The sequence below is a fragment of the Oryx dammah genome, unplaced genomic scaffold (assembly GCF_014754425.2).
Source record: "Oryx dammah isolate SB20612 unplaced genomic scaffold, SCBI_Odam_1.1 HiC_scaffold_19, whole genome shotgun sequence".
In the NCBI taxonomy this organism is placed as follows: Eukaryota; Metazoa; Chordata; class Mammalia; order Artiodactyla; family Bovidae; genus Oryx; species Oryx dammah.
The window spans coordinates 92,761,958-92,776,358 of record NW_024070203.1 but is presented as its reverse complement, the minus strand read 5'-3'; the positions used below and the strand labels follow the sequence as shown (position 1 = coordinate 92,776,358).

The following is a 14,401-nucleotide window of genomic DNA, read 5'->3' as shown; positions in this document are numbered from 1 at the left end:
GTCAAAACAAGTAAGACCTTAACATCAGGACACCCGCCTGCTTTAAACCTAACTTAGGGCTTCCAGGAACTCCCTGTGTGGACGCAGGAAGCACGCTGTTCTTTGGAAGCCCATGTTTCAGAGGGAAGGTCACTTAGCTACTTAATGAAAAAGACGTTTGTCCTTGCGGCTGACAAGGCTGGCTGCCTGTCCAAATCCAATCTCCCTTCTTCCTGCTTCATCGTTTGCACAGGGCGGGAGTGCCGGCCACAGCAGCAGCAGCCACTGGCCGCCTTCCAGGAAAGGGGACCGTGGGACAGAGACCCGGCCCTTGAATGCAGGTAGGAATCTCCGGGAAAGGTGGCTCTCCATGAACAAAGGACCCAACTCCCCGCCCCCCACCCCCCACCCCACCCCACCCCCACCGCCTGGTTCTGTTCAAGCAGGCGCTGCCACATTTTGCCCTATCTGCAGTAAAACACAGTTCTACTATTATTCCAAACTCAGGTCTGGAGACTGAAATCAAAGGCTTAAAAAACCAACAGTCTGTTTATCTACAGCCCACACCTATAACAAACCATGCTGGACTCAGGGGCCAAGGGCAATTAGACAGCAAGTCTTACAGGCAGAAGATACGCCTTCCTACTCTGATCAGGCTCTGATTCCCTGGTGACACAGCCGCTTATGGACAGCCCCTGGGTCTCACTGTTTCCATCTGTGGGAAAGAAGTTACAGTAACTTCTTTAATCCAAAGCAAGTGCAATTAAGAGGCATATGGGAAGCCATAACTCTCCTGAAGACAGGATTCCAAATGATGCCCCTGCACAAATAAATAATATTGTTCTGCTGCCAACGAAAGCCCAAAGAATCCCACAACAAAAGGCCGAGAGTTTAAGAAGACGCTCCTGAATTTCGGGTCGTGTCCTGGATCAGCCTGTTCTGAGCCAAAAGAGACCTACCGCGATCAGACACAGTCCAAATGATTGCAGTCAACAATTTCTGACCTGTGGAAATATATATCAAAGGGGATGTTAAAATATCAGAGGAGAAAGAAAACACAACTATGAAACCACTGTTCTAAATAGAGAACTGTGATTTCCGTTCCAGAAACCTGCGTGGCTGGCACCCTGGTCTATTTGGGTGTCCAAACTGGCACGGCAAAGTAGAGACACCAAGGTGCTTCCTCAACACAAGTTTTCAGGCATTTCAACCATTGAGGAACGAAGTTATCTGAGCTAAGGGGATGAAAAATGAAATACACACTCACCAAGACACCACCAACCCTTGTGATGACTTCAAAAACGTCTACAGGGCTTCCCTGGTAGGTCAGTGGTCAAGAATTGCCTGCCAGTGCAGGAGACACAGGTTTGAACCTTGATCTGGGAAGACTTCACGTACCGAAAAGTGACTAAGACCCTGCACAGCCATTAAGCCTAGGCTCTAAAGCCGGGGCTTCTCTCGTGACTCAGACGGTAAAAAACCCGCCTGCAGTGCGGGAGACCTAGGTTCACTCCCTGGGTCAGGAAGATCCTCTGGAGGAGGGCGACCCACTCCGGTGTTTTTGCCTGGAGAATCCCATGGACAGAGGAGCCTGGCAGGCTACAGTCCATGGGTCAGAAAGAGTGGGACACAACTGAGTGACTAAGCACAGCACTGAAGCCTGGGAGACGCAATGACTGAGCCCAGGTGCCCTGGAGCTTGAGCTCTGCTCAGGAGGAGTTGCTAGGCACGGCTCTGAGCCCAGGTGCCCTGGAGCTTGAGCTCTGCTCAGGAGGAGTGGCTAGGCACGGCTCTGAAGCTTTTGCCAACCCCAGCTAGAGAAAATCCCACGAAGCTTCAGAGACCCAGCACAGCCAGACATAAATAAATAACATTAGTTTTTTAAAAAACGTTTAGAGCAGTGTTCTCCAGAATGGCTGACAGGCATTTGAAATGTGGCGAATCTGAATTGAGATGAGCTGTACACACAAAATACCCTGGATTTTGAAGATCAAGTGTTTTTTAAAAAGAAAGTAAGACAGCTGATTGCTATTTTTCATACTGATTGTATTTTGAAATAACATTCTGGAGATCGTGTGTTAAGATATATTACTAAGGGAAATTTTACCGGTTTCTACTTTTCTTCACTGAGGCGATTTGAAAAGTTTAAATCACAAACATGGGCTGCGTTTGTGGCAGTCCAGTCTAGAGGCCGGCGTCTCACGGCACAGGTGCGCTAACCGACGGAGGAGCCCATCCCTTACGTGTGGCGTCTGTCCCGGAAGATAACTCTCACCCTGAGCCCCCGACAGTCCAGTGGTCAAGAGCTGCTGTTACTGCGGCTGGTGAGGTTGCCTGCCGCAGTACTGCTTTATTCATTTCGATGAGGAAGTACATTTTGTTCCCACTTGATAGGAATCCCTGCTTGAGGCTATGTGCTCAGCAACCACGGGAAGGGCTTCAGCGACAGGAGTGGTTTTGCCAGCGGCCAAAACCAACACACTCAGCCCTGCTCCAGGCCTGGCGGCTTTGGCGGTTTCTAATTGGACTGAAACCTGGGCGCCAGCTGAGGCAGTGGCTCCCATAAACTGGGAGGACAGAGACCTCAGCGAGCCGGGCTTCCTTGGGGGCGGGCGGGGAGGGTGGGCTCCTGTGTCAAGCGTTACTCCTGGGACAGAGAAGAAAGAAAGTGAAGGGGAGCTTCTCAGAGCAAGGCGCCAAAGACTTCAGGATGTTATGTCAATGTTAAAACAACATACAAACAGTTTTACAAAAAATCATTCTCTAAAGTAGACTAAAATTGGTTATGAATATTAATAAACATATTTTCCCAACTGTAATAAGGATGCGTGTGTGCCTGTGTGTGGGTAATCCTTCTTAAATTTTAACCTAATACTCTCATAGTCACAATAATCAGAGTTTACATACGGCCAGTTTTTCTTTTTAATTGAATTATATAGTTGATTTATAATATTGCAGGGAAAGTGATTCAGGGACACACGTTTTTTCCAGATTCTTTTCCATTATAGGTTATTATTAAGATAGTGAATATGGTTTCCTGTGGGATACAGGAACTTTAATAGCGTATCTATTTTACACATGCATGCCTGCGCAGGCACTAGCCAGGTCCGACTCTTCGCCTGGGCTGCAGCCTTCCTGGCCCCTGCCCTTGGGATTTCCCGGGTGAGAGTACTGGAGTGGGCTGCCGTTTCCTCCTCCACTTTACCTGCAGTGGTGGGTATCTATTAATCCCGTACTCCCAATTATCCTTCACCCCCCCACACACACCTCTTTTGCTTTTGATAACCCCAAGTCTGTTTCCTATATCTGTGATCTGTTCTGTTTTGTAAATAATTTCACTTGTACTATTTTTTGGATTATACATATAAGTGATATCACCAATATTGGGCTTTGACTTACCTCACCTAGTATGATCATCTCTGGGCCCACCCATCTTGCTCCAAGTGGCAATATTTCAATCTGTTCTGCGGCTGAGTAATATTCCATTATACGCGTGCCACACTGTCTTTATCTACACATCTGCTAATAGGCATCGAGGCTGCTTCCATCCCTCGGCTATTACAAACAGCGCTGCTGTGAACATCTGTGTACTCGCCTCTCTTCGAATGAGAGTTTCATCTTTTCTGGATTTTTGCTCAGGAGTGGGATCACTGGGCCACATGCTAACTCATTTTTCTTTTCTCAGCAGCCCTCTGCATCTTGTGGGGCTGAAGCTGAGCTGTGGCAGTGAAAGCACAGCACCCTAATCTCCCGGCCACCAAGGAGCTGCCGAGCTCTAGTTTTTTCCAGGAACCGCACGCTGCTTTCCACAGCGGCTGCAGGAATTCAAATCCCCAGCAACAGTGCAGAAGAGTCCCTTCTCTCCACAGCCTTTCCAGCATTTATCGTCTGTAGACTTTTTGGTGACGGCCATTCTGACCGGCGGAGTTGACACCTCATTGAGGTTTAATATACAGTCAGTTTTATACCTAGTAATCACTCCATGGCATCAACAGACTGGAGTCTGTTTTTCCATTCCTGGTGGAAGAGGGAAGAGGAGGCACATAGAAAGAGGGAGCATTTCCAAAGAACTGCAGGCCAGAACAGAAGACAGCCCAGACGCAGTCTGCGACGGGTGCATCAGCTAAGAAAACTGAGTTAGAGCGAGCAGCTGAGAATCTCGAGCCTCACGCGGCGGGTGGGAGACCTCCGAGACGAGGACCACGAGATGCCGCCGTGTGGCAAAGAGAAGCGGCTGCGGGGACCCTCAGGGGAATGCCCGGGGAGAGCCCGGTCCCCGCGAGCCCCGCTGCCCTGACTCTCCAGCCTCTCGCTGAGAGGAGCTTCCTGGAGACTGAGGCAGGGTCAGAGCCAGCAAGGCCTCTGCGGCGGGCCAGAGAACACGGCGGTCTGTTCCTTAGTGAGAACCTCGACCTCCTGCCCCAGGCCCGGCCTCCCGCTGAGGGCTGCGGTCAAGCTCACGTCCATCAGCAGCCAGGACTGGCCGCTCGCTGCCTCTCGCCCCGGAGAGGGAAGGAGAAAGCAGCCTCAGCTGTCTGAGCCATCCGTTCCTCCAAGATCCCGCTAAGCTGCTCCTTTAATAGACTTGGTACCCAGCCCCCACGTCCCTCCAAAAAAGACCACAGAAACCCAGCTCAGTCCTTACATTACATAAAGCCCTGAGAACACACAGGCTGAGCACTTAATAGGAGACTGCACACAGACAGCGTGCTGCTTAAAAAAGGCGCGTTTGGGCAACCTGAGGCCCACGTCCCCGCAGCGGCCCCTGGCCCACGAGGCGTCGGGAGCAGAGAGTCAGCAGGGGCCCGGGCTTCAGAGCCAACACAGTCTGTACATAGAGGTCAGCTTCTGGACACGTGAGGAAAGCCATACAGGTGTCCACCAAGGAGGGAAACGTGTGCGGTCGCGACACGGCTCGCGGGAGGCCGCTGCTCTTTGCGCGCAACGCCCTTCTTCTGGAAGAGGAGAGGCATGTCTCACTTCCTTCATTCTCTCTAAAGGTCAAGGCGCAGTGCAGCTACAGACCTGCTGTCCTTCAACAAGACCGACACTATACTGTGTGCCAAAGGCCTGGCTTGTGACTTTACCAAGGAACCTTGCCGCCTTATGTGGGCACTGCAACAGCTTCCTGGCGGTGCCAACTCTCCTTCTGCCTTAGATTCAGCTCTGATAAAAAGTAAACCAGAGCCACAGCCTATCAGAGGGGACACAGCAGGAAAATGCCCAGAAATTGTAAATCGAGAAAGGAAAAAGTTTTAATAGTAAATAATGGCCGCTGATAAAGATAACACTTTATATTGAAGTAGTGATGAAGTATTAATTATTGAAAGCAGATTGAGAAAATATTCTACCCAATCTTTATTTTCTTCTGTTCAGAGTTTAATATTTAGGAGCTAAGAATGATCATACTCATTGCAAATGACTCAACATTGTTATCTAAAGCAACAGGGATAGCAAGATCCAGTGAACTGATTTGGGGGAGGATTAAATGAACTAATAGCAGGAAAGGTCAGCCTGCCTGCTGCTTCCGACTGCCCAGCACTCACTTCCTAGTGGCAACAGAACTTCCAAAGTAACTTCTGGTTTTTTGGTGGAATAATGTCCCACCACCAGCTGGCGCGGCTGTCAGTCAGAGGGCCCTGCCCACGCAGGGTGCAGACGTGAGCGGCCTCAACCGGCCAGAGCTGTCCTCCACAGACAGCCCCCAGAGGGAGGGCAGAGGCAGGAAACAGCTGGCCCCCAGCTGTGGGGCTCCCTGCGCTGCCAGCTCCCGGCCACTGGACCCCAAGATCGGCGCTGCTTCTCCAGGTGGCCCGGCTTTCCGGGGTTTGGACCATCAGCGAGCTCTGCCATGTATCTGAAGCAAATGATGACTGAGCCTGCTTACGATATTCAGGGAGCTCTACCTGGTGTGAACACCCAACACTGTGCCTAGCACAACCACAAAAAGTGGCCACTACTGCATTCATTCAACGCATGTCTTACCTAACATATAAACGCCAAGCCGTGCAGGGGGATTCAGAGACAAGAAAACATCCTCTGACCTCAGAGCTCCTGCATTCTAGCTAAGAGGAAAGAAAGACGAAGACGCTGGGTGCCAATTGTAACGGGAAAACCTTCACTCTGTTGGTGGCAAGGAGTTACCAAAAGCAAAAATAAGAGAACGTGAGTAGGAGGAGGAAAGGCGGGCAGGCGAGGACGGGGCCACGGACGGAGGCACTCTGCTTGTCCGGGCTCCGGTCCGCTCCTCCGCACCCTCCCTTCAACCGGCCCTCCACCTGGGCTCCTACCCCTACGGTTACAGAACTTCCAAAACAATTTTTTTTTCTTTTTGTGGAAGAATGCCCTCTCCTATGTGGTGAGTCTGTCAGTCAAAGGATCCTGATCCCCCAGGATCAAGAGGGGGGATGGGACTGACCTCTCCCAGCCTCAGCAAAGAGTCCTGCCATCCCCCAAACAGTGATACCTGCTCACTCCTGTTATTCTGAGTTTATCCTCCTCCACCTTTGATGTCCAAGTCCCTGGCCTCGACCCTTGGCACCACCCATATGGTTTTCCATCTGCTCGTCCCCCTGCCCTGCTCCGAGGCTGTAAACCCCCACTCGCTCTTGCTGTCCTTGGACGGGAGCCATCTCCCTCCCCCTGCTGCAATGCTCCTATTGCAGCAGTCTTAAATAAAACCCTCCTTACAACTTAAACAAGCATCAGAATGACTTTTTTTCCTGTAACATCACACGGCCTTGGGCAGGCTGCAGTCTTGTCTTCAGCCTCCTCAGTCATCAGCGCCCTTCTCCTTTCCTCCTTTCTTCCGTCTTTGACGCTTCCCTCCCTCCCTCTCTCTTTTCTTTCGGCTAGAATATTCTAGGCTGGGCTGAACTCATCAGTGTTCTAAATCACTGAGAAGATGGAGTTACTTCCTGTCTGGACCTGGCAGCTAGCTTCCTTTGCAGAAAACCCCAAGTCCTTTCTTCATGGCTCCCAGGGAGAATGTCTCAGTTACTGTTTCCACTGGGGAACGCGATCACCAAAACTACCCTCAAGCAGCTGGGAGGATTAAAAACATAACACATGGAAAACTGCTTCGCACGGTGCACAGTGTTATATAAATATATTTTTCAGACAAAAGACAAAGAAAGGGGGCTTGATGAAGTGTTGAAATTGTTAAAGTGCTCTGACTAAATCTTTAAAAGAGGAAATTTATACGCCTGGACACAGTCTCGGTAGCCTGATTATCCAGGGTCAGCTGCTGCAGCTGTGAGCAATTTACCCACGTGACTCTGCTGTCTACCGTCCTCCATGTAAGGACAAGATAGCTGGAGAGCAGCTCAAGCAGTTGAGGGAGGTATTTATGGGAGTAAAAAATGTATTCATCGCGTTTGCAAAGGTCACACAAAAATCTCAAGGGGCTTGGTCATTGTGTGCAAAAAGGGAATCGGGTACTATTTTATGAGCTAACAATGATTACAGTTGCAATATCTGACAGGCTGTGTGAGCTGATGCAATAAAAGTTGAGAATTTTTTTCTTCCTCTAGTGAATCTTATAATTAGCACCCAATCTTCTTTAGTGATTAAGAGCCAGATTACTTTGATGTGAATCTTGAGTCTATCATTTTCCTAGCTCTTGTCTTCAGCAAGTTACTTAACCTCATTTTAAAAATGAGAATTATTATGATAACTAACTCATAGAATTATTTAAAGGGGCAGATGAGTAAATGAAGACAGTGAGTGGAAGTGTCTGGCATATTGGAGGGACTCCATACATTTTAACAGTTATTTAGAAATGATCGGATCAAGCACAATAGCTTGCATGTGAGGGGCATAACAGGTAGACTGCTAAAAGCTTTTGGCCACCACTATCATTTAATTCTCCCAGCAGCTCTGTGCAGGAGAGAGTTACTGTAGCAGCCCTGAGACAGAAAGGCCTGCTTGTGAGGCTGGTGCATGCTGGCTTCTGGGAACTTGACTTTTGGAAAGTTCCCTAAGTGACCATCTGATAAGACAACTTTGCTTACCTGGGGCACTGAATTCTGCTGTACCAGCCTGACTAGGTGGTTTGCACACCGTGACTGATGGAGAACACGTGCTTCCCTGCTGAGCATCTGGAAAGCCGGCAGGTGGCTGCCCAGGCAGGTAAAGTCAATGCCCCTGTGAGCAGCCACCGAGAAAGGCTTGCCCTCTGAGTTTTAAGCGGGCTTCCCTGGGCAGAGACGCTCTGCGCGTGCTACTGCAGGCCCCCGCTGGAGGCGGGAGGCAGACCCGAGAACGCTGCCCCCAGATTTCTCCAGACAACACCCAGGACGTCTTCTCCCCTTGCTGACCCTTCTCTGCGTCATTTCACCATAAAAAAATCTGAGCCGGAAGTCCAGTCGTATATTGAGTCTTTCTAGTACATGTGGGCAGTCCTAGGATTTCAAAAAACAAACCCAAAACTCTAGCCAACCAACCAACCAACACTCTCAAAGGTATATAATGTGACTCCAGCTTCATAAACTTCACAGCCTGAGGAATGGAAGAGCTGAGACGCGGACAAGGTCACAGTGAGTGAGGGAGCCGGATGCAAATGCTGCCTGTTCTCTCCAAAGACCATGTTCATTCCACAGTGTCAGCCAGCCACACCCATCCCATACATCCAGGGCGGTGTTCAGCCGCTCAGTTGTGTCCGACTCTTTGCGACCCCATGAACCGCAGCACGCCAGGCCTCCCTGTCCATCACCAGCTCCCGGAGTTCACTCAGACTCACGTCCATCGAGTCCGTGATGCCATCCAGCCATCTCATCCTTGGTCGTCCCCTCCTCCTCCTGCCTTCAATCCATACATCCTGGACCAAGGAAACTCCTTTCTAAGGCACAATGATTAGCAGCTACTGGTTAGCTATGCAACCTTGGAAAAATATCTTAAAGCTTTGAATTCTAGATTTCTTCACTATAAAACTATAATAATAATAGTAATACCAATGTCACAGAACTGCTGTGAGGGTTTAATGAGATTATATATTCAATATATGCCACATATGTCAAGCATGTAAATATTAAATACACTATGTATTTATACATTAAAATTTTATAAAGTGGTTAGTCTAGTGCCTGGTACATGGTAAACCTCAATAAATGAAAAATCTAGATAAATATGCACATATTAATCAACATTCATACAGGTATATAATTACGTCCATGTGAGCATGCCGGAGTATTTTTATAGACACACATTTATATACATTTTCATGCAAGTTAATTACTCAGCTAACAAATTCTGTGTTGATTATAGACACCATTCATAAAGGAAGCTGGTCAGGATTTCATAAGTGGGCCTGATTTTCACGTGTACTGGTTTTAAGCTAGGGAACCACTTTTATCCAGAAATCTTTTGCTCAAAGCCTAAAGTTTGACTTTCTTTAATGTTTAACCAGTAAAACTAATTATTAGCTGAACAGTTCAGAGCTTTGCTTAAAACACTCACTGGTATATCATTAACTCTAACATACACATATGTGGTTGTCAAATTTTCATAATTCAAAGTTAGAATCTGTGATCTAGAAATGAACTGCTGGGCTGAGAAACGGGAACTCCCTTGGACCCTCTGACTGCTCTACATAGAGACAGTCAGTCCTCCTAAACCACGGAGAGCACGTCAGTGAGACCCTACTATCCTTTATGTCACAACACTGCGCTCACATTCGCAGCATGACGGATCACACTGTGACTGAGGGATAATTCCTGACTCTCTGGAAACCATTTGGAAACAGTCTGTGGCAGCCTCTGTCTTCTCTCTGAAGTCGAGGGGTACGGCGCCAGTCAGTAACTGGCAGCACAGAAAGCTGGTTTTCTCTAGAACTTGCTACCACCAAGTTTTCTGTCTGGAGCAAAAATGACAGTACTATCTCCAGCCCAAATGGCATTTTTATATCAATGGAAGGTCCCAGTCACTCCAATCAATTCTGAGTTCACGCATACTAGCAATACCCACTTGGACGTTACTACCTAAGTGGCCTCAGAAAAATAAGCTACCGATGCTTTGGCTTCCTTATCTGTTAAATGGAGATAATAAAACTATCTGCCTGACAGTTAATGATACTAATTTGTTCACTTAAAAATGTGTTAAGAGCGTTGATCTCACGCTAGTTGTTCTTACTGTAATAAGATACGTTTAGCAGCAACAGCATGGCTTCCCAGGCGGCTCAGTGGGGAAGCACCCGCCTGCCAGGGCAGGAGCACAGGAGACGTGGGTTCGATCCCCGGGTCGGGAGGACCCCCTGGAGGAGGGAACAGCACCCCACCCCAGTGCTCTTGCCTGGAGAACCCCGTGGGCAGAGGAGCCTGGCGGGCCCCAGTCCACAGGGTTGCACAGAGGTGGACACTGCTGAGCACAAGCGAGGACAGCAGCTACTGGGCTGGCCAAGACGCTCCTCTGGGCTTGGCCACACGACTCAATGAGGAGACCCCAGAGAACTTCTGGGCCAACTCTATACAATACCTGCCTCTGGACTTCCCCAGGTTGGGCAGATCCCGTGCAGAAGGGAAAGGCTGCCCACTCCAGTATTCTGGCCTGGAGAAATCCATGGAGTCGCAAAGAGTCAGACACAACTGAGAGACTTTTAGGGGGCACAGGTTCAATCCCTGGTAAGGGAACTAAGATCCCACATGCCATTTGACATGAAAAAAAAAAAAAAAATATATATATAGATAGATATATCTGCCTCCAAAAGTTTAAGAGGTTTCAAAAAGTTAATGTGCAAAATCACTAGAAAAGTCTCTGGGACACGATATAAATTAAATAAATAAAATATATCGTACAGCTTCTATTGCTCTCTAATTGCTTCTATATCCATTTTCTAATCCCTACAAGACTATAAGCTGTTTAAGGCCAGGGACCACACTGGTATTTTACAATTCTATTCACCTGTTAAACCTCAATCAATAGCCCAGTCGTAGACACATTAGACCATCCATAAACAGTTGTGAGCGTGATTGTTGCAAATGAGAAAGGAGAAAACACCCCCAAACCACTGAGAGGCTTGAGTGCCTTTCAAACTAATGCTTCCAGATCCGTGGTTTCCAAAGTATTTGAACCCAGTGCACAGTAACAGTTTTTCTGTTCCCAATCACTGCACACAGGACCACGGCGTATGTTTATACAGTGTATTTCTAACTGAAATAAACGTTTTGCCAAGCAGCCCTTGACATTACTGTATAAAATGTGCTCTGAAATGATGTGTTCTAGTGAAATCCAATCCACTGGATCTCAGACTTTTAAAGCGTGTTTGAATCACTTGAGGTTATGCTAAAATGTAGAGCAGATTCAGTGGGACTCGGGTAGGACCAGGGATTCTGCACTTCTGCCACGCTCCCAGGTGACCCTGAGGACCCACGGACCATACCTCGAGCAGTATTATGAGAGTCCAATCTAGTCTATTGGAAAAAGTTTTTGTTTTTAGTGGTTCCTTTTTAACAAAAATTTATTCAAGTACAGTTGATTTACAATGTTCCATTAATTTCTGCTATACAGTAAAATGACTTAGTTATACATACATATTCTTTTCCATTATGGTTTATCACAGGATATTAAATACAGTTCCCTGCACTAAAATTTTTCTTTTTTAAATATTTAAACCCACCGAAGTGAAAGTCGTTCAGTGATGTCCAGCTGTTTTTGACCCCATGAACTATACAGGCCGTGGAATTCTCCAGGCCACAATACTGGAGTGGGCAGCCTTTCCCTTCTCCAGGGGATCTTCCCAACCCAGGGATGGAACCCAGGTCTCCTGCATTGCAGGCGGAGTCTTTACCAGCTGAGCCACCAGGGAAGCCCTTTTAAACCCACTAAAGGGTGACAATCTGCAGTTTGTAAAACACTGCTCCGAATAATTTCAACAGTTTCTTTCATCTCTATAATTTCACTGTTTCCTCCCTAACCCTGGGACAGAAATTCTAGGCCTGTGTAGAAGTGTGGGGAGGGGAGTTTATAGTAAGAATGATTCAGGTATCACCTTTCCTACTGACTCCTAGGCTGAAATGCTTATCTAGCTCCAGCCCTTTATTCACTGTTCCAAGCCTAAAATCATGCAGCTGTATTAATAAACTGCTTGAGGGACTTCCCTGGTGGTCCAGGGGTGAAGGATTGCCTTGCAGTGCAGGGGACACAGGTTCAATCCCTGGTAAGGGAACCAAGCTCCCACAGGCCGCAGAGCAAGGAAGCCCGCGTGCTCTGGAGCCCAGGGCCACAACTAGAGAGTCCGTGCACCGCAACTAAGACCGACACAGCCAAACAAATGAACAAATAAAGGAAAATACTTCACAAAGGAAGTGAATTGATCGAGCACTTACTAAGGGCAGAGCACTGAGCCCAGCACTCCACATCTGCCTCGCTCACTCCCACAGGCTCCTCATGCAAGCACGCCCATTTCACAGATGGGAGGAGGCAAGCAGCTGGTCCAGAGCCTGTGTCCCCGTGGGGCCGGCCTCATGAGAACTGAGGGGGCTCAGTGATCCCCGCCTCCGGCAGTCACACCCTTACACGCCCTCTCTCACACCGAACGGGACTGGCCTGCACGTGTGACTCCAAGGCTCTGCTAAAGCCGTCGTGGCTTCTGTCTCACATTCTCTGGGATCACGCCCTTTGGGAGAGGTCTGGTTGCCATGTCATGAGGGTTCTCAAGCAGTTTTATGAAGAAGTCTACAGAGCAATGGACAGACACTTCCTGCTAACAGCCAGCACTGACCTGGTGGACAGCCAAGCGAGCCGCCGTGAAGGAGACCCTCTGGGCTGCCAGGGCTTCCGATGACTGTCACCCTGGACAGCGCCTCGACTCCAACTCTTGGTAAGAGACCGCCAAGCCACTCCGCCCGCTGTGCCTCTCCAGACTGCCCACCCACAGAAACTGTACCAGATAATATACTTACTATTATTTTATGGCATTAAATTTTAGAGAACTCCTTACAGCGCAATAGGTAACTAATCCGATCCTTCAACAATACACTATGAACATATTACATTATTATGAATCAGCCGTTAAGAAAAGGCAGGGGGAAATTTGATGAAGGCCTTTTGGATGCTTCTTCAGCGTGGCAGCTTGAACCACGGTTCAGCAAATCTTCATACTTCCATTGCAACTAACTTTCTGAGGGCCATCTACTTCCCATCCAGACTTGACCAGATGACCAGCTGTGGCCAGTCGGATGTGAACCTGTGACGTTCAGTTTCACCCAAGCAGAAATTTTTGGAGACACTGCAAGAATCTGCCTGCCTGCTCGAGCTTCTGGCCTCATCCATCAAAACAATATATTCCAAAAGAAAAAAGAAAAACACCACAATATAGTCCAGAGAGTGGACGCTCCTTTGGTCTGAGTCCCAGAATGAGAAGGCATGAAGCGTGAACTTGACCCCCAGCTTAGAGGCGAGCTAGGCTGAGCGCAGGCAGAAGCACAGCTGGCTCAGAGAGCCGAGGCGGGAGCACGCGGTCGGGGCCCGGGGAAGGCGGCGCTCACCGTGCTGAATGATGCCGCGCTCCAGGAGCCGCCGGCAGAGCTGCTCCGCCTCCTCCCGCGCCGTGGCCTCCCCCTCCTGCACCAGCCAGTCCAGGAACTCGGACGCCATGAAGGTGCGCTCGTACTTGACCCCCTCCTCCTCCCGGGGCTGCAGGAGCGTGTTCTCAGGGCTCATCAACCTGGCGGAGGAGAGGAAAGGCAATCAGGCGGCCTGCGCGTGCCAGGGGGAGACGGAGGGGCGGGGAGAGATGGGAGGAGGGGTAAGAGCACAGCCCACCACGTGTGAAATGAGCGAGTACGAGGTGTGGTCCTGCGCGGGAAGATGGCCGATATTTCACAACAACTTTACATCCAGTGTGAAAGGGAGAGTGTGAGTCGCCCAGTCGTGTCCGACTCTGCGACCCCGTGGACTGCAGCCCGCCAGGCTCCCCCGTCCATGGGATTCTCCAGGCAGGAATCCTGGGGCGGGCTGCCGTTTCCTTCTCCAGCGGATCTTCCCGCGCAGGGACTGAACCTGCATTTATCTCCTGCACTGCAGGTGGGTTCTTTACTGGCTGAGCCCCCAGGGAAGCCCCATCAGAGAATAATCTACGACAATCTGGAATCACTGTGGTGTATACCTAACACTAATATAATATTGTAAGTCAACTACACTTCAATTTAAAAAAGAAAAAGAAACCTGCACAAAAGCAAAATCACTCAACTGAAATCCCACAGCGCAGGCTTCCCTGAAGCCTCACAGCGAGCCTCTCAGACAGACAGACGTGGCTGCCGTGTGCTGCCCCAAACGCAAGGAGCTGCTTCCGAAGAGAACAAGGGGCATCTTTTCCTGGCGACGGGTAAGAACTGAAAGTGCAGTCCAAAAGTCTAGCTTTAGCAGACTGCAGTCAGTTTGCGTGTGTGTGGTCAGCTGCTCAGCCATGTCTGACTCTTTGAGACCC

The 14,401-nt window shown here is 49.1% G+C and overlaps 1 protein-coding gene across 1 annotated transcript in view; it reads right to left on the bottom strand.

Annotated features, from left to right (window-relative positions):
• Positions 1–14,401, bottom strand: part of DEPTOR (DEP domain containing MTOR interacting protein) — an 80,676-nt gene that overhangs the window by 32,693 nt on the left and 33,582 nt on the right. Inside the window, exon 4 of the mRNA XM_040261708.1 lies at positions 13,461–13,639. Within this exon, the coding sequence (XP_040117642.1) occupies positions 13,461–13,639 (179 nt within the window). The remainder of the gene's footprint in view (positions 1–13,460; positions 13,640–14,401) is intronic.